Source organism: Necator americanus, chromosome X (genome assembly GCF_031761385.1).
Source record: "Necator americanus strain Aroian chromosome X, whole genome shotgun sequence".
Taxonomy (NCBI): Eukaryota; Metazoa; Nematoda; class Chromadorea; order Rhabditida; family Ancylostomatidae; genus Necator; species Necator americanus.
Window position 1 is genome coordinate 23133694 of NC_087376.1, and position 27735 is coordinate 23161428.

The 27735-nt window shown below is 42.9% G+C and overlaps 1 protein-coding gene across 2 annotated transcripts; it reads left to right on the plus strand.

The window, feature by feature from the left end:
- Window positions 1-1908: 1908 nt before the first annotated feature.
- Window positions 1909-27680, plus strand: RB195_024985 (uncharacterized protein; the record flags this gene model as incomplete). 2 transcript variants are annotated; one of them, XM_064212952.1, is made up of 11 exons in its annotated part: window positions 1909-2055; window positions 2198-2317; window positions 4002-4010; window positions 4074-4170; window positions 4302-4398; window positions 4808-4952; window positions 14941-15046; window positions 15133-15240; window positions 23941-24103; window positions 27057-27234; window positions 27405-27608. In XM_064212952.1, the coding sequence occupies 11 exons, from the start codon at window positions 1909-1911 to the stop codon at window positions 27606-27608; spliced, it is 1374 nt and encodes a 457-aa protein (XP_064068832.1). The 2 variants fall into 2 exon arrangements, with proteins under 2 accessions (XP_064068832.1, XP_064068833.1); XM_064212951.1 differs by lacking the exons at window positions 1909-2055; window positions 2198-2317; window positions 4002-4010 and adding an exon at window positions 27659-27680 and having other exon boundaries at window positions 4101-4170; window positions 27405-27604.
- Between the last annotated feature and the right edge of the window lie 55 nt (window positions 27681-27735).

Genomic DNA, 27735 nt, shown 5'->3' on the forward strand with positions numbered 1-27735 from the left:
TCAACCAGCGTCGGGTTGGTGCGCCGGCACCATATTCCTATAAAAAGGGGTGCGACGTGTCCACCAGCGCCACAAACCTGCAAAATGGAGTCCGAGGGGTCCACCGGCGTCGGTTGGTGCGCCGGCACTCCTATAAAAAGGGGTGCGACGTGTCCACCGGGGTCGGGTTGGTGCGCCGGCACCATATTCCTATAAAAAGGGGTGCGACGTGTCCACCAGCGCCACAAACCTGCAAAATGGAGTCCGAGGGGTCTACCGGGATCGGGTTGGTGCGCCGGCACCACAAATCTGCAAAATGGGGTCCGACGTGTCCACCGGGGTCGGGTTGGGGGGACGGCGCCAGATACCTATAGAAAGAGGTGCGACGGGTCAACCAGCGTCGGGATGGTGCGCCGGCACCATATACCTATAAAAAGGGGTGCGACGTGTCCACCAGCGCCACAAACCTGCAAAATGGAGTCTGAGGGGTCCACCGGCGTCGGGTTGGTGCGCCGGCACCAGATTCCTAAAGAAGGGGATGCGACGTGTCCACCGCGGTCGGATTGATGCGCCGGCACCAGATACCTATAGAAAGAGGTGCGACGGGTCAACCAGCGTCGGGTTGGTGCGCCGGCACCATATACCTATAAAAAGGGGTGCGACGTGTCCACCGGGGTCGGGTTGGTGCGCCGGCACCATATACCTATAGAAAGAGGTGCGACGGGTCAACCAGCGTCGGGTTGGTGCGCCGGCACCATATTCCTATAAAAAGGGGTGCGACGTGTCCACCAGCGCCACAAACCTGCAAAATGGAGTCCGAGGGGTCCACCGGCGTCGGGTTGGTGCGCCGGCACTCCTATAAAAAGGGGTGCGACGTGTCCACCGGGGTCGGGTTGGTGCGCCGGCACCATATTCCTATAAAAAGGGGTGCGACGTGTCCACCAGCGCCACAAACCTGCAAAATGGAGTCCGAGGGGTCTACCGGGATCGGGTTGGTGCGCCGGCACCACAAATCTGCAAAATGGGGTCCGACGTGTCCACCGGGGTCGGGTTGGTGCGCCGGCGCCAGATACCTATAGAAAGAGGTGCGACCGGTCAACCAGCGTCGGATTGGTGCGCCGGCACCATATACCTATAAAAAGGGGTGCGACGGGTCAACCAGCGTCGGGTTGGTGCGCCGGCACCATATACCTATAAAAAGGGGTGCGACGTGTCCACCAGCGCCAAAAACCTGCAAAATGGAGTCCGAGGGGTCTACCGGGATCGGGTTGGTGCGCCGGCACCACAAATCTGCAAAATGGGGTCCGACGTGTCCACCGGGGTCGGGTTGGTGCGCCGGCGCCAGATACTTGTAGAAAGAGGTGCGACGGGTCAACCAGCGTCGGGTTGGTGCGCCGGCACCATATACCTATAAAAAGGGGTGCGACGTGTCCACCAGCGCCACAAACCTGCAAAATGGAGTCCGAGGGGTCCACCGGCGTCGGGTTGGTGCGCCGGCACCAGATTCCTATAGAAGGGGGTGCGACGTGTCCACCGGCGTCGTGTTGGGGGGACGGCGCCAGATACCTATAGAAAGAGGTGCGACGGGTCCATCAGCGCCATAAACCTGCAAAATGGAGTCCGAGAGGTCCACCGGGGTCGGGTTGGTGCGCCGGCACCACAAATCTGCAAAATGGGGTCCGACGTGTCCACCGGCGTCGTGTTGGGGGGCCGGCGCCAGATACCTATAGAAAGAGGTGCGACGGGTCCATCAGCGCCATAAACCTGCAAAATGGAGTCCGAGGGGTCTACCGGCGTCGGGTTGGTGCGCCGGCACCAGATTCCTATAGAAGGGGGTGCGACGTGTCCACCGGCGTCGTGTTGGGGGGACGGCGCCAGATACCTATAGAAAGAGGTGCGACGGGTCCATCAGCGCCATAAACCTGCAAAATGGAGTCCGAGGGGTCTACCGGGGTCGAGTTGGTGCGCCGGCACCAGATTCCTAAGAATCAAAGACGTCCTGAGGAACCGGAGATGCTTTCGCCATGCCGTCCGACGTCTGAGACGGCAGGGCCCAGTGTGCAGGGTACTGAGGCAGTGAGTATACTGGAGTGGCAAAAAGACTTTTCCCCAAACTAAGCAGCCATGCCACGGTGAGCTTGGCTTTCACCACAGGTCACACCTTGCGACATTTTGCCAAGATGGCGGTGAATCTTAGCGGTGGTTTACTCTTAGCTAGGCTTTCCGATTCCGAGGATTGTCGAACTCCTTCTCAGCTTGGGAGACCCTGCCGGAGGACGAACCTCCGCTGTGCATCGCAGTTCGACGCCCAGTGTCACCTCCACGCCACTATGAGGCGGTAAATCATTGTGGAGGACGGTGTTGCTAGAGCGCGCAATTCCCGCACATATGAATGAGAGTTCCTCTTTGGCTCTTCAAGTGGTATTAGCACAACGATAGCAAGAATATTCACAATTACAACAAATGCTAGTATTTATTAACTTCTCACGAACGATTTGCACTAAATACTGTGGACGTTTACAAACTAAACACATACCTAACTTTATTATAACTTATTATTTTTACTTATTATTATTTTTATTACAGCTATTCAATAACTCTCCACGAAACTGGAATACATATGGGTTGGTAGAATATTCGAACATATGGGTTGGTAGAATATTCATACACATCTTATTTGAAAGAAAATGGCATGACATTAACCCATGGTAAATAGGAAAGTTTCACAGCGGAAAGAATGGAAAATAGGAAAAGTTGAAGGATGAATATAACGGAGTTGTGTGTGTGACGGCTTAACTTTCCGTGTTCCTTTCTTATGCTTCCCTTCCTCGGTTGAGAGCCAGGCGGGTTTTTAGCCGTTCGCCGTCACTGCGCCACCGCAGGTTAGACCTCAAACTTGGGTAATTAAACTTCTATTCATACATTTACGGATATTTACATTAATGAATAATCAACGGCATCAGCGAGCAAGCAAATAAAGGAATAAATTAAATACAGTAATTGGCGGCACACCGCCCCGCATGCACGGGCGAATAACAACGATAGGTGACTCGAAAAAGAATGACAATTATAGAGTTGACGTCGTTTCTGGTGTACTTTCCGTAGTTGCGACCACTACGTCCTCCTTGACGGCTGTAATAATAGCGGATGGTTTCGCTATAGGAGCGTAGTAGTATTGTCCACCAGATTAGTTAACACAGAATGCAATATCCGCCTACAGAGTCAAAATATAGGCATTAGTACAAAATGGAAAATATCAAACAATCTCTTTGTGACTCAGTAAAATAGTGTTGCAAAAATCCGCAGAAGTAAAAGCAAGAAGAAAAAACGACTTTTGACCAGAAACTTGTATGCAAACGTACGCAACGGATATGCAAGAGACAAGCAATTTGACAACGAGAGAAATCACGAGGAATATTATCACCTCACAAGCACATGAAATTATGAAAAAAGTAGAAATTAAAATCAGGAAATATTACTTCAGGATGTCGTATAGTTGGGTCAAAACGACATGAAACACTCGGAAGCGGTGCGGTGGAGACAGTGGTTGGAATCGAGGCGGGACCATGGCGAACTGCAGAGGTGTAGCGTGGATCTTTACACGATCCCAACCGCTACGCTCCACCGTTCCGCTTTGAGCGCAGCCGCTTGCGCAAATGGCCGTGTTTCATGTCGTTTTGACCCGACTATAAGTGTCGGCGCGGTATGTGGTATGTTTGTAGACACACACAACAATATATTCTACGCCATCCATTTCCGCCCAGGTCGACTTTTATACGCTTGCATAAGTTGTATGCGTGTTTTTTTTTGTGAGCTGTTCCTACACACACATTGCAAATTTTACTCGACGCCTACATGTGTGATCACTGTGAGAAGGACTGTAGTAATTCGTTTTGTCTATCAGTCGGAGGACTACTTGCCCGAGTCTCTATGTATTATCTCTACAGCGGGCTTTCTTGTCTTGTGAAGTATAGAGTTGTCAGGATTACAGTCTAATAACTTGTTCCTCTCCGGATTTCTAGAGCCTCTTGGTAACTGGTTTTTCTGCTCCTTTCACTCGTCTTTTTAGGTTGTTTTTCTGCTAATTTTGACAGAAAAGAAATTTGAAAGTTGGATTTACGATGTATGAGCAAGAGGAGGGAAATGGCTCTTGGGAGAATGTAGAAACAACACAGGAAGTGTCGGGGGAAGGTGTGGTTTACTTGTTGTATATGCCATAGCTTAACTCGACTTCTAGTAAGCGTAGATGTCAGCACTCATTCTGTTCTTGATGTTATCTGTTATTTCTAATATCAGGTAATGTAATTATCAAGGTTTTACAGGTAACGCATCTGCCAGAGACGATGGAGAGAATCGAGATGTAGAAGTGTGGACAGCCCCTTCATCACCCACGAATGAACGAAGCAACTATAAACCTAGGTACGGCGGCTTCTTTTTTCCGGCTCTTTTCTCTTTTTCCATTCTCCTTCCTCTTCTCATTGTTGTGTATTTCTTTTTGAAATATAGATTCAAAACGTCAAGTCGAAGGATCCTCTATCGTGTTGACATTAATTCTTTCGATGTGCCTCCAAAGTGTTGTGGTGTTAGATAACACGTAAAACACATTTTTTTTTTGTGCAAAACTTCTGAAGGAAGATTAAGATCCTGGGATGGCTGCTACTTGAAAATAGAAAATTTTGTGAGCGCTTTGCGCCTCTTTTTTGGAGCCTTTTGTGTAGATGCATACGCTTGTTTGCAATGTATACTTGCATAATTATTAACATTTGTTTGATTTCGCTTTGGCGTCGTACTTCTATTCATAACGTTCAGATAATATCTTCAATTTCAGTTTGTTTTCTCTGGCTCAGGTGTCATCTAAGTTAGGTGAGCTTTGGTCTTCAGCTAGGGAAAGCATCTTTGGAGAAGACTATTGGATCCCCTCAGATCCGAATGAGATCACCTTGTTTCCTCTGGAACTTCTTCGAGCACATAAGGTAATCTTTCATTTAATAATTCGGTAGAAGTTGTTTATCTGTCTACGTCTGTTCATTGCGTAACCAACTTCTCTTAAGACCGATGAGGACCCAAGCATTTCTAAATAAACATGGAAAGAGTGTTCATTACAGTTTAAGATTCGCGTAGATGACTAATTCGGCTTGGTCGGTTGTGTCAGCTGTATTGATTTGGACCAACTCTTGCTTTAGACGTTGCAGAAACTTGTTATACGGTTATTGTTAAACGGATATACTTAGTTAAGGAATCCGCATCGTTAAGCTTCCCTCTGATCGTACTCCAATTAAATCGGCACCAGCTGGTGGTTTTTCTTGTATTCTTCATCTTTCAGACCTGCATGTTGATATTCGATGGGGTAGAATCCTCCAACATCTTTGTAACCATTTCTTCAGGATTGGAAGAACTGGACGGTGGTCGGAACCTAATAGAAAGTCCCAGGTGGCTCTATACTTCTAAACTCATCACAGTGAGATATTTCTTGTCGGAATTTAATCGAGTTAAAATGTGGTGGCTGTCATTTTAAAAACAAAACATAAAACAAAGTAAAACCATTCTGAAGTGCATCGGTGGTTGTGTGGAAACCATCTTCGTATTCGCGTCAATTCCTGCATTCATTACTTGCTGAGTGGATATCGAACGGGTCTCTTCCTTAACGAACGAAAAATTTGCATAATAGTCACCCAAAACTACACTTTTCAGCCGACACTGTTTCGCCTGATGGTTTTTGTACTTAATATATCAGTCAACTTTGTCTGTATTACGTATTATCTTCTTGGCTTTTGCTTCTACCACTGTTATATCATATCACCTGCGAGAAATCCTGATGCACTTTGGTGTAGTTATAAAGAGGATGAAGAACGCATCACAAAATTTCTGAGAAGATCACGACATCTCCACGTCATCACTCAGTGTGGTGGAATCAATACCATGACAGCGGCAGCAATGGAGAACAATCAATGACATGAGTTATCAACTATTTCCCCAACTCACAAAGCCACCGAGATGGTCACGTCATTACCAAGGGGATGGGATTGTTGGAATGTCAGCAGCGGCAATAGAAAAAAAACTCAAACGCATGCATTACATCAACTGTTCCTTCAGCTGTTCTGTATATAATGTTGGTTTTGAAGCAGTTCCTTCCCTCAATCATGTTTGAGGATAGCGTGTGATGAGATCACAGTGGTAATAACGAACCACGAATGCCGGAATATGCCGGATGATCCTTTGTCTGCGCCTCGTCCTTTATGATACGTATTATCGCATTCATGCACGGTTGCGGGAATGTTACATATTGTTAGAGACATTCATATCGCAAGAAGCATCTAGCGCGTCTGCAGTAACCTACTTATAGCAACCCCTTTTCAATAATTTAACGCTTTTTAATAAAGTGCAGAACGTTCTCTTTGCGTTCACATAGGTGTTGTTTGTCATTCCCCGTTTTCCAAAAATACATCTGTTTAGGACTCAGCCACACATGTAGTTACTTTCAAAAAGTGCAGTCAAACTGCTTCAAACAGCTTCCTCGCTTAGATTCAAATTGAGAAACTAGAGATGTGAAAAAGAATGGAAATACCAAGAATTCCAAATGCTCTTTTTTTTGATAAAACCGAAGCGCAGCGTTCTTACGTACCTTAGGCTAGGAATCTTCTAGAACCACCTAGCTTTTACCTAAACCCCCAGAAAGGAAAAAGTGCCCTGGCTCATTCACATCGACATCTTTTTTTTTTTTCTTTGAAAGTTTGTGAAAGCCCCGCCTACGATTCATAAGAAACCCATTTGCAACGAGCACTCCATAACAACTTCGAACAGGAAAAACGGTACGAAAGCCTGATGCTCAAAATATCGCGATCCCGAAAGTTATTGTATAAGCCAGTTACACATTAGTAAACCTCAAACCATTGAATTGAAGTGGATGCGGTAGCTCATCTGAAGTGGACTTATTAACGCCCGACACTTTGTTCTTTATCCTTAGAGTCGAAGACTGCCGGCGTCAAGTATATTCCCTTTCCTATCCAATAGCACGGTCTTGCTGGCCTTATATTGTTCATGTATATGTATGTTTATGTGTGACTCGTATCTGAACTTACACCCGGCTGCGGGAGGCTCCGTCCCCCGGACCAATGCTAACGTGGCGCAAAATTCAAATATGGGTAATGACAGGCTATTTCCTCCGTTGTTTCGGAGTAGGCACGGAGAAACTTGCAAAACAAGTACTGAACAGCATTCTAAGGTCTGATATCATGTAGCCCACCGCACTTTATTCAGGTAGGTCAGGTAGATTCGATGATTTGTGGCTCTCAAGTGTATCTTCTTTCTTCTTCAGCTTTTTTTCGTTTATTTTTATTTTGCATCCTTATTCTATTCTTTGTTCTTGCACTGTTTCTCTTCCATCTGCTTTTCTTGAATTCCTCTTCTTTGTTCATTCTTTCGTTGCTTTGTTTCGTGTTGTTTCTGTGTTTAACTTCTTTTGTTTTCTTTCTTTTTGTGTGCTAACGATTTCTGTTCTCTTCACTTCCCCTAGTATTTTGGTTAACTCGTTTTTGTTCTGTTTTAATTGTTGTTTGTTTTGTTTTCTTTTATTTTTAGTACAGTGATCGTCACTGTCCTCGTCCTTTCCTGTTACTTTTCTTTTGGTTAGTTGTTACTTGTTTTTCTGTTGTTTCCCTTGTTTTCTTCCGGTTTTGTAGTTGTACCTTTGTTTTTTTTTTCTGGAGATTCTTTTTGTTTTCTATCTCTTCTTCCTTTGTACGGCTGATTGCAGCATTTATTTTCACTGTAACCTTTTCTTTCACTTTAAATATTTCATTCTTTTCACTTCAATCTTTTTTGCTGTCCTTCCTCCATTTCTTCTTGACCTTACTCTTTTTCGTAAGCTTTTTCCTCAACTTCTCTTCTACTGCCCTTCTTTTCTCCTCTGCATCACTTTTTTTCTCCGCTTTCCTTCCTCATCTTACATCACATGCATCTTCTATCATCTTTTATTATTGTTTCATTATCATCATTATGTATACATTATTTATCATTTTTATTGGGGCAACAACTTTCAGAAATGCCAAAATTTTCTTGGATATACAAGTAAAAAAACACGAAAACAGTACCTTCATCAAATAACCAAGGAAACGTCTATTCATTCCCAGGAAAATTGAACACGTATCGCCTTTTTCGCAAGCCATACAAACTTTGTATGTTATGCCTTGCCTTGCTTTAACGCACATCGCATGTACCATTATCGCAACGAAGCCAGTCCTTATATTGGGCCTCGTACTCTCCTTGATCCATGTCCTCTGGCAAAAGAGGGTCGCGTAATAGACAGACTCCTCAAAAGTTACGTTCGTCAGGATCAATCGCAATTTGTTCACTTGATTTCTTGACCAGAATAGCTTTTTGTTTTTTCTGTTCACCGCCAGGAAAAAAGTCACATTATTCCTGTATTGTACAAATCTTTTAATTTAAAGAGTTATTATCGTGTACATTCTTATAGCCGTGGATTGAGGTTCCGCTCCACGACCCGACATTTCAGGTCGTGGAATAATTGATGACTGTGGCTCATCACCAGCTGTAGCAAAATCTTCTACAGCTTTCATTCGAGCAATTATTGCGGCTAACTTCTCTAACGATTCATCTGAATCCATTTTGACAAGAAGCCTGATCTTTTCGTTGATGATGATGTAACTCTGAAAAGCTCTTCCCTATATGCCATGAAATCCATACTTTCAAAAAAGAAACTTCAAAATACTTACTGATTGAGCAGATCTCCATAACTCTGCTCGTCTCACCCTGGTATCTGCATATTGTACAAGTCGTGACTCAACCCTTGAAGACTCCCCTAGCAGTGGTGCCTCGGCGGAAGTTCTTGGTGGATGATGTTCTACTGCGCTACTTCCACTGACCACGCAATTTTCGTCTCCTTCCACAGCTGGCGCGGCAGCTCCGATATTCTCCAGTTCTACATTCCCGAACATCATTATTGCATGTTGGTGAGCACAGCTGACAGCTGAAGCACTTGCGCATGAACATACGAATCGGTAGGGGCACACAGAACAAACGGTACTGTGAAGATTCTCCTGAAACATTCAATCACATTGCGTTTAAAAAGTACCACTTTTTGAAGATTGGTGCTCACCTTTGGATCACATGGACAAGGTTCAATTTCCATTTCAACGCTAAAAGTCCTGTCTGTTGTTATAGCATCCACATCGCATTTTCTATCTTCTAGTTCCCTGATTCGATCTTTGTTTGGTTCGTGATCTTTGATTGCTGTTCTGTGTGCCGCATTGCTCTCACGGATACGAAACGGCCGAGCCAGATTCCTCCTGTCCTTTGAAAAAACAATAGTTGGGATTTCTACAGTCATGCATAGATATGCCTACTCACAATAATAAAATAAGACTCAGCCAGCTCATTCGGAACTTTTATAAGTAGGTCAAGTAGATAATCCGCCCTAGCGTTGGCATTTCGATGCAAGTTCTCAGTTTTTAGCCTTCCGTGCCAACGTTCCGCAATCATTGTGGTGTTGAATGCTAATTCCTGACGCTGAAAACAGGCCCACTCTCTGATCCTGCTTGAAAATGGGAAAACCTTCAGAGAAGGTATCCTATACACGTAATGTAGATAAGATAGGTAAGATATACCTAGATAGTTATGATGCAGGTAAGAAATGAAATTGTCCTGTCCTTGACTGCTTAGGTAACTAAGGATCTCCGTTGAACGATTTTTGGAACGATGCCTCATCTGTTATCTTCAGAAGCTCAGAAAGAGCCTTTTAAAGTGCAGTTCGAATGTCAGACTGAAATTTGAAAAAAATCAGCCTAAAAGGAAAATTGCAGAATATTTTTGTGAACTTACTCTGACTAATTCCTTTGCCTTTCTCATCCAAGTTTGCAAAATGTGGAAACGGCAAAACAGCAGGAAAGCTCTGGAGTCAGGAAATATTTATTTCGCCAAAGAGAACTTTAATATCATCTGCAGTCATGGTGTGGCACAGAATAAACGCTAAATAGAGTAGATTGGACGAAGAGAAAGTATGAAATGATTTACCTGCAGCAAGTCCGCGGTCCTTCTTATCTGCCACCATGAGGGCTGCTAGCCTGAGGTTGTACCGGGTGATGTATCATCTACGGCTATTCCTCTATTCGAATATTCTCTCAGCCACTGTTCTTGTGTAGGCGTGATGACGACTGAAAATCAAGACAGGAGCTTCACAGAGCAGTACCTCTAGTGCTGTTGCAACTCACCGGTCAAAAATGCTTTACCACTCCTGTCATGAGCTAAGTTTAGCACATGTATTCAGTCCGTCAAGTTTTTCTCTTCAGCTCTCTTTTTCGAAAACGTCATGTCTTCATCATTGCGGCAACCGGGTCGTAATTTGTACTTTACGACAATATTCCTGAACAAACTTATAAAAGTAGTTGTAAAAATGGCTTGTTAGAATAGTATTCACCATAGATCAGCTTTAGTGATGTAATATAGCTTCGATAACCTTGGAGTGTTAATTTCCCTCATTTTCTTCACAATATAATCGAAATTAAAATCTGAAATAGAAAATCACAGAGTATTCTTCAAACCGCTATCAATCTATAAAATTTTACCTTAAACCCCTTACACCTTATACTAGGCTTTTCAAGTATTCTCCATCATGTTTTGTCCATTTCAATGGCGCTGGATTGATTTCTTGCCCCACATGTCCAAAACAACCAATAACATTAACATTGCTATCGTCGTTGTATATGACATTCAAATGCGCAGAGCAGTACTTATTTTCTTTCCTGGAGGTCCCGATTCTTTCTTTCCCTATCACTTGATATTCTCCTGATCTATTGAATCTGAAAGATTCTTTCCGTTCATTCTGCGTGAAAACATCCTTGAAATCACTCAAAAAGCACCTTAGCGCAACTCGCTTATCTTTGCGTGTACGGCTGTAGAAAGTGATTTGAAATCTCTTGCACATATCGTCACGTCAGGCCTTAATGTCTATTATTTTTGTGGGAACTTTCGTATGTAGTGAAATGTTACATGATTACCTCAAACTCGGTTTTCTTCGCAAAAGTTTCTCTGATCAGTGAATAATCTTGCGGACGACCTTCTGCTCCGTCTTCAGCATGTTGTTCAAAACAATGAGCGACTAATGCATGATGATCGGGAAGGTAGGAATCGCAACGCGGACACTAGATAGATCACGAGAGTGCAACGAAACAAAGTCCACTATGGAAAATTGTGAATTTTTTTTCAAGTGCGAGTAGAGATTCTTTTTCAGCACCTTTGGACACATTGGACATAGTACTTTCTCCACTGAGTGCGTCCTGAATCATCTTGTTTCAGTATTGGAATAAGACTGTGAAAAATTGAAAAGAAAAGCTACAGCAGTTTAGAACAATATTTACTAATGATTTTCAGATTTCACTCAGACTTGTAAATTTCAGTAAGTTTCGATAGTATTTCTTTCGACTTCTTGAGCGAAGACTCACGAAGTGCTTTAATTGTAAAAAAAGTACATGTTTTCTGCTACATCCAATCAGTTTATGCGTTTAGATAAAAGAGAGGTCAACTTCTCTTCGAATTCAGAATCTATACAGTGACTGATGGAAAGGTAATGTTTGACAGTGATGTGTAACAAAAATGCCAGTGTTTCTGCAGAAAGTTGTGAAGAGGGTCTAAGTAAGGGATAGAAAAGTTTAATGGACTTTGGATAATTACTTATCATGATAATTTATTATATAGTGCAAAAAAGTAGCATAGAACATCATGATATTCTAATTATTGTATAAATCAAGCAATTAGAACATTGAAAGAAATGGAGTGAAAGGCGATGATATTGAAAGTGATGTTGAAAGAAGACAGTAGACTGACTTGATCACGTGTTACGAAATTGTGAAATCCATGGTGGTAATACATAGATCTTAGGGATCTGTTCCGTGTTCCACTCTACGGATTCCATATGGCCATGTAAGCAAACTTAGATTCTTTTGAAGCAGTAGTTTCCTTTCCTAATATTCCATGATCATATTCCTGCAATCGTGTCAAAGTGATTATTTTTATCTACACTTTCATAGGTGAAAATAGTATTAAAGATTAATATACGAAAAGTATATAATGTAGATTCACTGTTAATGTAAACCTTTCCACAGCTAATAATGCTTAGTACTTAATTAACTTAGTATTTTATTGGGTGCGGGACAAGAGGTACCCGTGAAAGCCGGCTGACCGCTCCTGACCTCCCTTCAGCGTCGCGCGCCTCCGCGTAATCACGGCTGCCACTCCACCAGCTGGACATCCTCAACGACCCCCTGAGATCATCTAAACCCCGCCCCCTTATTGCTATCTAATCAATGCTGCGCGCGACATTCACGCCGCGACGAAGCAGTGGATACTGCGAATTTAGAAGGAAGAAGAGTGTAGGACGAATTGAGGCACCAAGTTCTGGTGTACGAAATTAGTAAATTGAGCGCAGATGATCGGGATTTAAGGAGAAAAACTAGATCCTTTTATCCAATTAAAAGATATATTATCAGAGACATATCATAGAGTATCAAAGAGTCAAAGATATGATGATTCATAAGAGTGATATGCATGTTCTACATTGACCTCACTTGAGTAACTTCGCACAAATAAAGATTATCTCAAAAAGATACTGCAGGCAAAAGAATAAGAAGAATAAAGGAAAAGAAATGAATATATTTTCATACGCCTCATAATTTCACACATTTCACGCCCAAACTGTTCTATATAAACCTGCAGTGCATAGGCATGTGTTTGTCACGATGTCATTCAACGAATTCACGTTCAACTTTCGACTGCAGCAGCTATGCGCCCAGCAACTTTATTTTCTTATTACTTTGTATGCATTCTTTGAACTCCTTTCTACATTTTACTTTTTCAAAATTTTATATGGATATAATGTTTATATCGAGCGCAACTTAAATATTTTAGTATTTCCTTTTACGTTTTATAGAATAAAACTTTACATGGTTCTTCATACTTCTTTCAACAGCGTTTATCGCTTCATTTGTATCTATTCTCCACATACAATCAATATGACGGGTTAGGTGTATTAGTGGCGAACAATGACCTTTGTATCTTCGAGATCTACCTTCAGGTACAATGCCTGTCTGCGAGGCATTATCCACGCCTCGTTGGGCGTTCGATGGCAGTTTTACTCAGCCCAGTGATAGATGATTAATTTGCATGTAACAAGTCAAAACAGGATATTTTCATTTTCACTCGCATTTTTAAATGGCATATATACAAACCTCTTTCATTTATATTAACTTACAAGTGTACTTTATATAGAGTTTCAAACAACATCTAAGACCAGGCATTTTCTTCTTCCCTCGATTCTAAAAGCGCATCGCAAGAGTTGCGGGCGCGGCGGAGAAAACTCCTCGTAAGAGCAGCAGACGCGGCGAAATGGGCAGGGAAGGTGGTGTGGGAGGGGCGTCAGCGAGACGTAGCACAAGAGGAATAATCAGGCTACTGTAGCGATCACGACGCTGTCAGGAGACGCGTGGTGCAATTAACGACGCTCATTAGCCTCCTGGATATGTGGCGGCATATCATACGTATACCTCTTGACCGTTCCACTGTGCGGGACAAGAGGTACCCGTGAAAACTGGCTGACCGCTCCTGTCCTCCCTTCAGCACCGCGTACCTCCTCGTAATTACGGCTACCACACCACCACCTAGACATCTTCCACGACCAGCTGAGATCACCTGTACCTCGCTTACCTATTGCTCTAATCAACGCCGCGTGCGATGTTCGCGCCGCGACGAAGTGGTGGATACTGCGAATTTTGAAGGGAGGGAAGTGAAAAACGAATTGACGCAGCAAATTCTGGTGTTCTGGTGTTCGGATATAGCAAACTAAGCGCATATTATTGGAAATAAGAGAGAAGAAGTAGGTCCTTCTATCCAATGTAACTTCACATAAGTAATGATTATCTTAAAAAGATGTTGCAGGGAAAAGAACAACATGCATATATTTCCACACATCTCACAATTTCACAAATTTCACCCCTAACTCTTCTATGTAAGCTCGCAGTGCATAAATATGTGTTTGTCACGAGGCTATTCAACGAATTCGTGTTCAATTTACGACTGCAGCAGCTATGCGTACAGCAACTTTATGTGCTTATTACTTTGCATACATTCTTTAAACTCCTTTCTACATTTTACCTTTTCTAAATTTTACATTGATATAATGTTCATGTAGAGCGCATGCGCAGCGCACAAGAGGAGCAATCAGGCTACTATAGCGATTATGACGGTATCAGGAGATGCGCGGTGCAACTAACGACGCTCATTAGCCTCCTGGATACACGTCAGCACATCATACGGGTACCTCTTGGCCGTTCCCCTATTTTATTCGATTTCTTTCCCCGTAATTAGTAGCGTCTTTTGCTGCAACTGCTATGTTCACTTTTAATGGGGTCTCTCTGCATTGCTATAAGCGAAGCACTACAGTGAATTTGTGAATTGATGTTCCTTTCTGACAACGAAAATGACGCTATAACAGCTTATATTCAAGAAACACGAAGCTTTCAGAGCACTAGCAGAGTTACGGCGGCTATTAGTTCATGTTTCAGTCCTATTTGCTATCGTTCTTTTGGATTCGAGACTTCTATCTTCTTATTTCCCCTGTGTTCGCTTCTTATTCTGATGCTTCTCTTTTCTTCATGTGTGAGGAGTAGTTGAAATGTTGTTTAGTGCTTTGTTTGTAACGTTCTGCATATTTATTCCTCCGAAACAACGGAGGAAGTAAGTGGTCGTTATCCCCGTTTGAATTTCGCGGCACGTTAGCATTGATCCAAGGGGCGGAGCCTCCCGCAGCCGGGTGTAAGTTTAGATACGAGTTTATGTGTGTATATATTCATGTGTATGTACATACATATATATATATATATATGTATGTATATATATATATATCTGTTGATCTATTTATCTACTTGTAGATCTGTGTGCGGGTTGTATTTTCAGGTTTTGTTTCCTGCACATGATAGTGAATGTTTGCTTAGAGTTGTTCAAGGGTCGTTTAAAAACAAACCCGCAGAGCCATTACATCATGTAGTTTTCTCTCTTACTGGTCAGTTATCATGGGTTGCTTTGCCTCCTAGAGGATTAGAAAATCTTGGACGTAGTCAAAAGTTTGCGAAAAATTTTGCTGTTCAGATTCACCTGATTCGCCTGCTTACAGCCTTTTTCGATCTGCTGTGCTAGAAGATGCGGTGGACCTTTGTCGTCGGTGTTTGGAATGCCACATCCTTTTCAGGCTCTTAGGTAAGGCTTTTATTTGCTTCTTTATTGTCATTCTCGCTCAGTTATATGTTTTTTTTTTTCAAATTAGAATTCATTCATACCTCGTAGTTGCAAAAAAAAAACCTCGATGAATCTGTTTTTCATCGAGTTTCTTCTGCAATGTTTCGCCCCATTGACGACCGCGCGTTCTCTTCAAGATTGCCGTTAGGAGCCGAGGAGGAGAACAAAAGGTTTTTTTTTAGCCTTCGGTCTCCGCATTTTTCCTTTTTAAGAACAGTTGGTAAAATTGCATTGAACCGTTCTGTTTGTAACGTCGTTTGAAGGTCGTATGATAACACACATGAAATTTGGTTCCACTAATTATTCTGTCCGTCCGACGAGAGTTCTCACTCCCGAAGATCACATATCTGTCAAACTTGGGGACTTAAATCCGTTCACTTCCTGTACTGTGCTCGTCGTGATCTTGCACCAAATATCGCTCAACTGGAATATCGAAGTAGATAGTCTAATCAAACTTGAGAGTAAATTTGAACGGGGAGACGGAGCAACATTTCTAAAAGCGCTGTAACAAAAGGTGATGACGGGGGAAGGTTAGAAAGAGGTCAGTGTTGCCTAAAAGAACATGTGGAATAAAGTGAAGTAAAGTTTCTGGCGTTAATCAATCCGCTTGGGGTGCCCCCCTACGTTCGCGTCAATTCAGAGGTTAACGAACGTGTAACTGGCCTATACAATGACTTGCGGTGGCCAGCCGACGTGTCAAGTTAGTGTTTTTAACCCCGCAGACAAATCTGGCACCAATTTATCGACCCCGCAAGGATGAAAGGCTTGGTGAGCACTAGGGCGCTTTATCACCTTAATTATTGTTGTTCTTCGGGTCGATTGAGCGAACGAGTGAACGCCGGTAACCCCTTTATTTGTTCTGATCGCGTGCAAGGATTGCCAAGTGGTTTTTCCTTTAGCAGAGGACATGAAAATTATCCTGACTCTTTAAGAGGACTAGGTGAAGAGGTCTATGCGGCGGGTCGGCGTTCTTTCTTTAATGCGTTTGATATGTCATGGAATCCTGTCGCTCACTTCTCGAAGTCCTACGGTTGTCGTTAAAACGCATCACGATCCGACCCACCTCATTTTACTTTCGTAGCGAATGTGGGAGCTTCTCTTATCTTCGATCACTGATGCAGTATAGAATCGCGAATGCCCTCTTTCTTTTGCGTGAAATGGGGCATTCCTAACATCTATCTTTTGATTGAGTGTTCAGTGACGATGACCTCATTCTTCTTTTGCTGGCGATGTTTTTCTGCGCATTTGCTGAAGCTTTGGTCAGAGCAAGAAGGACGAAGGTATTGAAAAGATGTCGATTATCAATGTGAAGCAAGTGCCAGGATTGTTAACACTTTTTATTACGGCTAACGTTTTGAGGCTGTCGCTTTCGTCAGGGACTGGAAAGTCAGAACATTTGTAAAATATCCTCTCAAAAGCCTCATCTAGAACAAGTCCATAAAATATTACGTGCGAAACCAGGAGCCGAAATTTAAGTTTAAATTTAAGTGTGTGCAGACCTTAATGACCGCATTCCTGTGATGTCTGTGGACCGCCGCTTAATAGAATCGCTTCGCTTATACTAATTAGGATCACTTGTCCCATTGTTCGTCAATTTGCGGGCACCACTAAATACTTTCATTTGTTTTGGTGATCGTTGAGACGCATCGCTTGTAAGGCGCACCTAATTTTACTTTCCTTGGCAACTGCGGCAACGTCTTTTATCTCATATCGATGACGTAGGACTGAGCTTCGAATCCCTCTTTCACTTGCGTAAAGCGAGATACTCTGTAAGCATCATCCTTTCAGTTGCGGGTTCTATGACTCTGATCGCATTTTCCTCCTGCTTGCGAAACGCCCAAGTTTTTGAAGCGCAGGTCAAAGCAGGAAAAACGGCTGTGTTGAATAGGTGAGCACGGAACCGGATTTTCTTAGTCCTCTTCACTACATTCTTGATGCTCTTGTGTGCTCCCCAAACTGCTCGCTTCCTTCGGCCCAACTCGGAGGTCACTTCGTTCATCATGTTGATTTCCCGACCTACCTAACTTCTGGAGCATTCGAATATGTTTGTTCCGTTGAGCGTGAATGGGGCATCAGAAACCCATCCGTTTCTCATAAACATCGCCTTATCCAGGTTCAGCTGAAGATCGATGTTTTTACGCGTTTCCTCAAATTCGATCAACATTCGTTCTTCCTGACCAGTGCTTGATGTTACGTTAGAACGATGTCATTAACGAAATGAAGATGGCATCACTGGCGGCCCTCACCTTTCACTCCCATGTTATCCTATTCCAATCCTCGCATCGTGTTCTCGAGAGTGGCACTAAACATTTTGGGTGATGTTGAGTCACCCTGTCGAACCTTTCTTTTCACGTCGATGACGATATTGTTGTGGAATAGCAAATTTTTGGTGTACAGCTCTCGAAGAACCTTTATATGTATCTGGTAGGGGCTCCGTGGTTGTCCAAGGCTTCGATGACCGCTTCATTTGGAGGCCTTTAAGTTAATGAAAGTAAGAGACAGCGACATCTTGTACTCCTGCAATTCTTCTATGAGTTCCGAAAAGGACTGCGTGTGGTCAGTCGTACTTTCTTTCTCTTTTCTTTTCGAAACCCTGCTTGCTCCCATGGCTGTCCTTCGTCTAATGCTCTTTCTATCCTGATTGTCTGATTACTCTTGTGAAGAGTTTGTAAATGACAGATAGTAAGCAGATTGGGGTTACTTGTCGATGTCTTGAGGGTCTCCCTTCTTATACAACAGTATGGTCTTGCTGGTTTTCCATTGCTTAGGAACCTTGCTTTCCGACAGATAACGAGTGAAGAGCCTCGTCTGTGTGATGAGGACGGGCCATGTGTGCTTAAGATTTCAGACTTGATTCTGTCGGGGCCGGATGAAGTACGACTCTTCACCGACATGGTGACCTCCAGGATTACATGCCCATTTTCTCTCAGGTGGTGAGGAGGCGAGTGAACGTGGCTGTTGAAGAGATCTGAATAGAAGTCATGAATGACCTTCTTCACCTCTTTTCTCCACTCTGCAGTTGTTGAGTTTAGGTTCTGGAGAGCAGTCTTCTTCGTCTTGCGATTGGCGAAGTTCCGACAGGCGTAGCCAATGCTCTTACCCGTCTCTGTTGCTTTAGCCAGTACTGCCGCTCTATTCCCTTCGAGGTTTTCTCTTATCGCTTCTCTGCAGCTCTTAGAGAGCTCGGACGAGAGTTCTTGGTTGCCTGCAGCTCGAGTAGCACCACGCTGACGTATCAGCTCCAGAGTTTTTGGACACATGCATCCCTTAGTGGTTTTGAAACTCTTCGCTTCCCTCGTACAGTCGCGAAGATGCTCTAAAGCCATTCATATCTGTCTTTGGTGATGTCTTTGCATAAGCCGACTAACGAAGCGAAGAGGTCCCAATCGATGATGGTTCGCTGGGAGTTCGCTTTGTGAATTTTACAGCTTTCTCTGCTTTCCATTTGAAAGAAAAGTTTCTTCAAAGAAGGCGATGGTCCTATATGTATATACATATACATATATATATATATATATATATATATATATATATATATATATATATACATATATATATATTTATGTATATATATATACATATACATATACATGTACATATACATAACATACGTATATATATATATATATGTATATATATATATATATGTATATATATATATGTATATATATATGTATAAATACATGTGTATATATATGTATGTATATGTATATATATATATATATATATAAAATGTAGAATAGAACTGTATAGAACTTTGGTACAACAGCGAAGTCCATCAATCGAAACCTTTTACTGATGATTATGTGGTCAATTTCATTATGGTGCCCTCCATCGGGTGACTCCCACGTCTAACATAGAGAAGGGAGCTTCTGGAATAGCGAGTTCTCACGAATGATTTTAGTCGTCATGACAAACTCGGAAATCCCCTCTCCCTGTTCGTTTCATTTAGGCGCTCTTCCGGGCCAATTTTGGTGTTAAAATCGCCAACTATGATCGTTTAGAAGATGTGATCTCCTCTGTAGAACTTCTCTTTCTTCAGTGCTTGGCGTTGATCCACATCCTCGAATCCGCTCAAAGTTCGATTCAGGTCTTCAGTTGTTCGAAAGAATCGATGTTCACTGACGCGCCTGTGTTGACGAGGACGCCGATCCCATCAACTTCCGCATCGCTGCATGTTCTTAGAAGCAGTTTTTCTACAGTCTCGAAGGCTTTCAGTGTGTGACGCCATCTCGTCTCGTTCAGTTCGATTACGTCGTACTTGATCTTTGCTTGCATCATCACATCTTCAGTGATTGCTTTTGATGAAAGCGTACGTGTGTTGTGTTTACAGGCGTCATTTTAGTACTTTTCCGTCCCGGCGGTTGAAAGGAATTAATAAAAAGTTTAAAGCAGCCCAGTTCTGTGCTACCGTACCAGACGTTCCTCCTCAGCCAGGAGACTTTTATTACGGTATCTAGCGTTTCATTCAACTATAGCAATCCATGGACAGGTTGCTATCCTTCGGCGCCAGAACGTGGGAGGACGTCGTGTTCCACCGGATTAGACCTACAAAGCTCATTTCTTGGAAGTGACTCCAATCCGCCTTCCTTGCACTTCCCCATCATTTTATTACAGGCTTTTGGCGGGATTGACGCATAGCATAAAGAAATGTCATGGTTCAGTCCAGGCACAGCAAAAACAGGAATTCTCTCACTTGGATCTAGCTGCGTTTTCGGGGAGGTACAAAGGGGCTTTTGATCTGCGATTGTGCGATTTGATTGTCCTCCATCTGTCACTTGAGGATGCGCCACGTATCCTTGCGACTAACCGGCTGTGATGGCTCTAGTAAAGGAGATCTGTTGACGATGCTGATTGAAAATATCCGTAGTCTGTACACGATGGATTTCTCTTCTCTATTCGCAGACTAAGGATTTCGATGTGACTTGATTCCATGGAGTCTGCGAATGTACTGACAAGGATTACGCATATCTTGCGTACGATGTCATCTAGGGTGCGTGCCATCTTGAAGATGGGTACACTACTTTCCTCAAAATGTAGCACAACTCTGACTCACTCTCCGACTTAAATTTAGGTCAACTGTCCAAATGAAGCCACGCATCTTAACAATTATTCGGCTTCTAGTAATCGATTAGCGTCAGGTAGATCATGTTAATTCCAATTGTAACTAGATAACCGCTGCACATTAATTTTGCGGAATTAGTCACAGGAATCTTCAATAGGTAAGCATCCAATGAAATCGAGCTTGGGTAGCGAGCAGAAGGACTGGACCGACTTATCAAAAGGACGTAAAAAAACATAGCAAAGAAACGACACGTGACTAGCAAGCTGGCTTTCATCCTGGTCTATCTAGGATTGGTCAGGTGTTCATCGTTAGGAAAATGATCGAAATCTGTTAGCGGTACTCGAAGTCAATGTAATTATCCTTTTTGGACTTTGAAGCTGCTTTCGACTCTTCTCATCGAGGCCGTCTTCTCAACGCGCTCCGCGCCGATGGAGTACCAGGAAAGTTCGTTCGCTTGCTTGATGACATGAATCAACGAACAACTGATGCAGTTCGAACACCAGCCGGATGTACAACACCGTTTAAGTGGTAACTGGAGTAAGACAAAGAGCAGTGGCTTCCTGTTCTATTTCGCCATCGACGACATTCCGCGAAGAACAGTAGATCGGTGTCCTGCCGATATCACCCTAGCACCATCAGGCCACCCCTTGACCGATCTCGAGTACGCTGACGATGTTATATTCAGGGAGAAGCAGGACGAAACTTCAACATGTTGTCAACCTTGTATCGAAGCTGGTTGCAGCCTATGGACTACATCTACGCCCTGACAAATGCAAGCAGATGTGGATCTCTTCGAGATTCGAACAGGAATCAGGGTGGACAGACAACCGATCGAATTCGTAGATACATGTGTTATGCTGAAGAACAACGGCAGCTGTCAAAGCGATATACAGCTTAGATGTGCCAAGGTCTGTTCTGCATTCAACTCCTCGACGAAGTGTTTGTGGTCGACTCCCATCACTCGCGAAGTTAAGCTGCGAGTCTACGTATCCGTTAATCGCCCTATCATGATGTACGGACTTGGGCAGCGCCGTCTACGGTGATGGAAAGGCTTGATTGCACGGGTGCGTGTAAAGAGGGTCCCGGCGGAATTTCGAGCATGCCCCGGTCATGCCTCGTCAGAGCAATTAGCGGTGGTGCGTGTCCTAAAGAGATTCACTTTCGTTAGCACCTAAATAGCTGACTCTGCTTACCTACTGCTAATCATACGCTGCATCACCGGCTAGGATATAATTCACTCAATTTAGTAGTCGTACCAGAAGCAAGAGAAATCCTCATGTGAAATATGAGATAAGGATGTATCTAATAGCTTCAAATTACGTGCATAAAAATTTTAGAACGGAACATTCCAGGTTTCAAAAGTAACAAGTAACGGTAATGAGAATTATCGTTATTCTGTAACTCCTAAGCTTTTTTGTAGCCTAATTTATTTCTGGACAGAGGGACCTTCTGCATCTCTGGCTTCTTGGAACTTACAGGAAGAAAAAGAGTTCAAATTTCGTAAGATTTCTAGACTTTCTGAAGGTGATATAAAGACAAACTCACTCCCTTTCTTTATTAGAACACCATACAAATCCGATGTACTTCTATGTGACACTATTATTTTGACTTATTCGGTAATTTCGACAGCTCATACCACTCTTCTTTGCATATTTTCTTGTAACTCCGCAGTTTTTTGCGTCTCTGTGGTTAGAAGAACATCTAAGACGGTTGTCTGCGTCTTCATGAACGACTGGAGCGTGACCTCTTCGAGGTATGCTCGCGTATCCGCCGGCATATCCACTGGGCACATCATATCTCGGAGGCATTCGCAGAGAATCCGGCGGGACCCTCTTTACCGTTTCCCTGATTGCACGGAAAGGAAGCTACTTAGACGGCTGCTTGGGTACTTTTGGCCTAAGGTATGCCACAATAAAGAGCTTTACGCGGAAGTCGATGTGGTGTAGTGGCGGATGACACGTGGAAGATATCAACATCTTGTACCGATATCGGCAAGTGGCTAAAGTAAATCGTCTTCGCTTCTTTGGTCATATGTTAAGGAGACCAGCAGATCGCCTTGTTCAATTGAGCGCACTTGGCGTGGATAGGCACTTGAGGCCAAACGTAGGTTTCGCAGGATATTGGGAACAGGTACTCCCTCCAGTTTAGTTTATTTCATCTAATGACGCCCAATTCCGCTTTATAATCGTGAAAAAAAGTCGCGAGAAACAGTATTGGCACCTGTGTCTCTAAGATATAAGTTGCTGCGCGGCGGAACGTGAGCAGATGTATTCGTCGTTCAACGTCTGCAGTTCAACTAATACAACGCAAACTCTTTAGGTCAAGTTCATTGGATTATACTCTTGCGAGAATGATTATTGTGAATACTTTGCAAAAAAGTCTCAGAGATTGTATTGGACTGTAGTTCCGAAGGTACTTATGGATAACAACGATTTGCGAGGCCTTACACTGTTCCAATATGGCTTGGGGCAGGTTTCATGTTCTTGTCCGCAACCCGAATTTCTGAAGGAAGTGTCAGATAGGACTTCACTAGCATTGATGCTCGGACTTGACGCAGAGTTGACGTACGGAAAACATTCGAATAGAGGCTCTTAGTGATCTTTCCTATCTCACGACAAAAAGAGGAACCAATCCTGTTCTTGTTTACCAAGGCTGTTAGCGGGATGTTACATTAATGAAAGCTCCTGGGACATTTCTTTAGATTTGTTCTTTTTTGCGCTGCTTCCAGAATTTTCCTGGGCCTGTATTCGGAAAGATTCTCCCGAAAAAACGTCTTCTCTGTTTGATTATTTCCACCAACCGTTCAATGTTTGATGTATTCGGATCAAGTCTCGAAGTCCTTTTTTCAGCTTTTGACAAATAGAACTTCTCTTTTTTTTTCTAGGTGCCTTTGAAACTTGATCCACGTTTGTTGCGCGTGGTTTCGAGACGTTCAGTCCTCGAATCGACGACGTCTTTCCCCTTTCGTTGCCAATAACTGATTTTTTAAAATGTTGTGCCCAATGAGTCCTATTTCCACTCGAAGAACGTTGATGGTAACCACTGCAGAGGATGATACAATTGAAACGTCAGGTACAAATCATCTCTGATTGACGTGTAAGTGGTCGATCTCCGCACGAGACGTGCCATTGGGCGATTCGCATGGCTACAAACGGTTATCTTTTTTTTCATTAAAAGAGAATTCTCAGGAGAGCGGAGTGCGGTACAAATCAGCTCGACGAGACGATTTCTGTTTCCTTGATCGAAATCTTCTGATTCCTCTCTCTAGTTTGGCCGTCTCTGACGGGAAATTCATAGATGCGCTTTTCGCTACGAATCAGCTCCTCCTCCTCTTAAAACGCTTCCAATTCGTATTTATCAGCTGAAGTTGGTGAGTAGCAGTTGATGATGCTGATGGATTTTTGGCGGAGGGTGGGAGCTAATAGTGGCTAGAGGAGACGACAAGATCTTTTGATAATGGACGAGATGGACGACAGATAAAAACACTGACTTGATATACGTTCGTAAACTTCAAACGATTCTGAATAGAAGTGAACACGGGCGACTGGCATCGGCGCCTTTTGATAGAGTTGTTTTTACCTGAACTTTTTTTTCAGATCGCTCAACAGAAACCAAAAAGCCCATTCAAAACCTAATGGCCAAGTTGAAACAGTATCCTCTTTATCGAATGATCCATATTGCCATTGCTTGTGACCGGCAAGACCTATTCACTGATGCCAATCTTGACTATTTGAATAAGATGAACTCTTCCTTTCAAAGGTGAGCTTCTTTCTCCAACACTGATCCTCGACTATTGGTTGGTAAAAACGTCGATATGAGTGGAATTCAATTAGACTTTGTCGTTTTAATCGAGGGTTAACAATGTGGACCTATATTTGTTGCTGAGTTGTTTATTGACTCGAACGATCGTGAACACGAGTACACTTTTACTTGGGACAATTGGTCCAAACTGAGTAGAATGTGAAGTTATTCTCAAACATTTGCATTCATTTAATATTTTTTATGAGGCATATTCCGATTCCCGACACTGGCAGCGGACCATCAGTAGTGACTTGGTCATCGTCTCGTGCTGAACTTTCTGAATCTAGTTTCAAATAAAGTCTGAAGAACAATTGCATGCCCCGTAACAGTTAGCACCGTTTTAAACATGGTGTAAAGCATATTTGCGTGCTTTTTCTTTTTGAAATATCTGTTTATTGCTAATTTTTTTGAAGAAGAAGATTTATTTACTATACCAAAGTGAAGAGCTGGTCAAGTCGCGACACTATTACACTGCCAGCAAAGAGGGGGATGAAATCTCATCGATTTCATCGAGACTCGGAGTTCCTCCAAGAAATGTGCAGAAGGTTGTAAAGCAATGGAACGAGGAAGGACATGTTCATGCCAAACCCGAAAGAGGGCGGAAACGGACTGTCAACATTCGATGGATGCGCGAGATCATCAAGAGGAGTGACGGAGATGATCGGACCTTGAATGGTCACACAGCTCAAAATTTCAGCTCAAAATCTGTTCAAATGATAGTAAAAATGAGCTTGGATTTGGAAGTTATCGTCTGTTAAAAGGACAAGTTCTTACCGAGCAAGCAAAGCAAAATTGAAAGGAAAACTGCGAGAAACTAAAGGATTTTTTTCAAGGTTTGGCGAATTGAGGATTTCTTCTGATCTGCCAAAAAAAAATGTTTGAAGTGACTAAGAATTCTCAGAATCACCGTCAACTCCTTAGCCTAGCTCTCAAGAACAGTTGCAACGAAGAATTGCTACAAGGAGTCTGTTTCCTGAGAGTTTAATGGTTTGGGACGGTATCAGTGCTTATAGGAAGACTCTGTTGTATCTTTATCGATAAAAACGTGAAAATTAATGCGAAGGTCCACCGAGAAGAGATCCATTCAAACAAACTCTTTCCAATTTTATCTTTCAACAGGAATAAGCTCCAGCTCATGGAACCAAAACAACGATCCAATTCATCGAGACCAAAGTCGGCTCTTTTTCGACGAAGGACTTGTGGACTGCGGACAGCCCGGATCTTAATACATTAGACTTCTCTTCGAGAATTCGCTCTGAATGCACGAATTGTCGCTTTATATTATAGTGTGATTATCTTTTTTTCGTTTTGAAGGCACAGGAACACAGAACTTTTCTGGACAACTGTTCGCACTTTTGTTTCATGGACAACCAGCTCCGTTCAAACTAGCTGCTACACAAGAACTACGTCGTAGCTTTTCACTGTTTTGGGAGTGTTGCTTTGGTCTAGTCAAAACGTACTGGAGCCTGATGCAATACATTCTTCTTGCCGCATTCGGACTGCAAAGGTGAGTGAGGTCTCAATTCGATCTCTGCCTTCGAGCGGAGTCGCCTATGCTATTGCATCAGGCTTCAGGTGTTTATGACTCATCTGTGGAGCCGTAAGACCTTCCCGTTTCCTTATTCTAGTTTTATGGTATTTCTATCTCAGTAAAGACGTGTAGAAAGACGTGTAGAAAGCCTCACCGTTTCTTTACATTCCAATGCGAGAACCTTATCGGTGATCTCAATTTTTAACATAGTGGAGAAGTGGTTTCAAACAATGCTTTTTTTGCAGCAATTCTTGCAGCAAGGATGTAGGATCCATTCTGTGTCTGCAGTTTGAGAAAATAGGCTCGAACAATACGCATATCAAACTTCTCATAAGATGTAGGTTGACCTGCAGTCTATCTACATCTTACGAGAAGGAAGTTTCGACAATGAGGAGTCGATCTAAATGCTGCTTGAAGTGCCTCAGCGTAAAGCGGTGGACTTTTCGTAGCTAGCTGTTCAACTTGTTCTGATTTAACTAGTTAACATGAAATCCACCATCATCTGGATCGGTGCAGACGTTAAAGCTGAGAAATAAAAAAAAATAAGAAATACATCAGGAATAGAAAATCCGTACATGATTTCCAAATCATGGGTGGTCAAGAAGCCTCGATAAATTTATGTTGAACATTCTGCTTTTTGGGGACGTACTTCTTTATGCGCCTCTAGTTCAGGTTATTTTTCTTCTTTCTATTTTCTTCTTATTGGAGGGTGGTCCATGATCATTTAAGCTTGAAGGCAGCGTATTATGATTTGTTTAAAAAGCAGCCTCTTTCACCCCATTTTTTTTACGACGATCAGGGAAAGGTGACCGGAATCGCGTTGGGTTCCACAACCTACACATTGCTCGAAATCTAGCCCCTCACGGGGGGCCTGCACCACCTCGAGGTCGTTATACGCTTTCTTTAAACATGTAGTAATCTTTTGCTTTCATTGTTGGAAATGCTCTGAGAAAGTATCACAAAACATAAACAGAATATGCGGAGGTTTCAAGACAAGAGAACATTCGAACTGCTCTGAGAAAGGTTAACAATTCCGAAAACTTCTGTTGAACACTATTTATGTGTACTGAAGCACAATTTTTTTTGTATCTCCACTATTACATGAACCCACAGAGTGTGTGTTAAAACATTTGAATGTGGCAGAACCGTAATGCGGTTAGGGATAGAGGGACCAAGAAAAGTGGATGAATGTTTTCGATTTCGTTTATGCACGGCAATGTTTACGTGTAGTGTTGCACATATAAAGAGCGTGGTTCCTCTTCATTTTTATAATGGGGAAATCGTGTTTTCCACTTGTTACTGATACCTATGATACCTATTTTTTGGTCCTACCTACTATATCGAGATTATTCTTCTTTATTATCCATTTTCTTTGTTTAGCCTTATGAAAGTGATGGTCCAGCCAGAAGGCAAATATCCTTTGCTTTTGGCCATTGAAATGGGTCGCCTAAATATAGTGCGAAGAATGCTAACAATGGGTGCAGATGTACTGGTGAAAGACATTAATGGGAACAATGCCATTCATTACGCCTCACTTGCCAGCGTCCAGATGCTAGAGGTATGATTCTTTTCGTGAGGAAGTTCGCAGCTATTTAAACTCTCTACAAACTACTCTCCCTTTTAATGAAATTCACCGAAGTTCTCTAGCTGCATGGCGACTCTCCTGTGATTCCCCTCTTCTTTCCAATGCTCAGACATCAGACGTAAAATGTTCTTCATTTTGTTCAGTTGTTGTGGGAATTCGAAAGCTGCCATGCACTCATCAATCAGACTAATAATGAAGGATACGTGCCGGTCATGTTGGCAATACGAGCAGCAAATCCACGTTGTTTCGCTACTCTTCTCAACTTCGGTGCGGAGCTGAGTATGCGTGTGCAAGGACGCAATCCTCTATTCGAAGCCATGCAAAGCAAAGGAAAGAATACTGAGTGAGCATTTATTTCCGAATATTTCAAATTAGAAGCAGAACGTGACAAATTTAGGAAGAGGATCATGAAATCATAAGTTCAATTCGTGATCATTTCGGGTATGCTTGAATTTCTAAAAGGAAGGAGCGAAA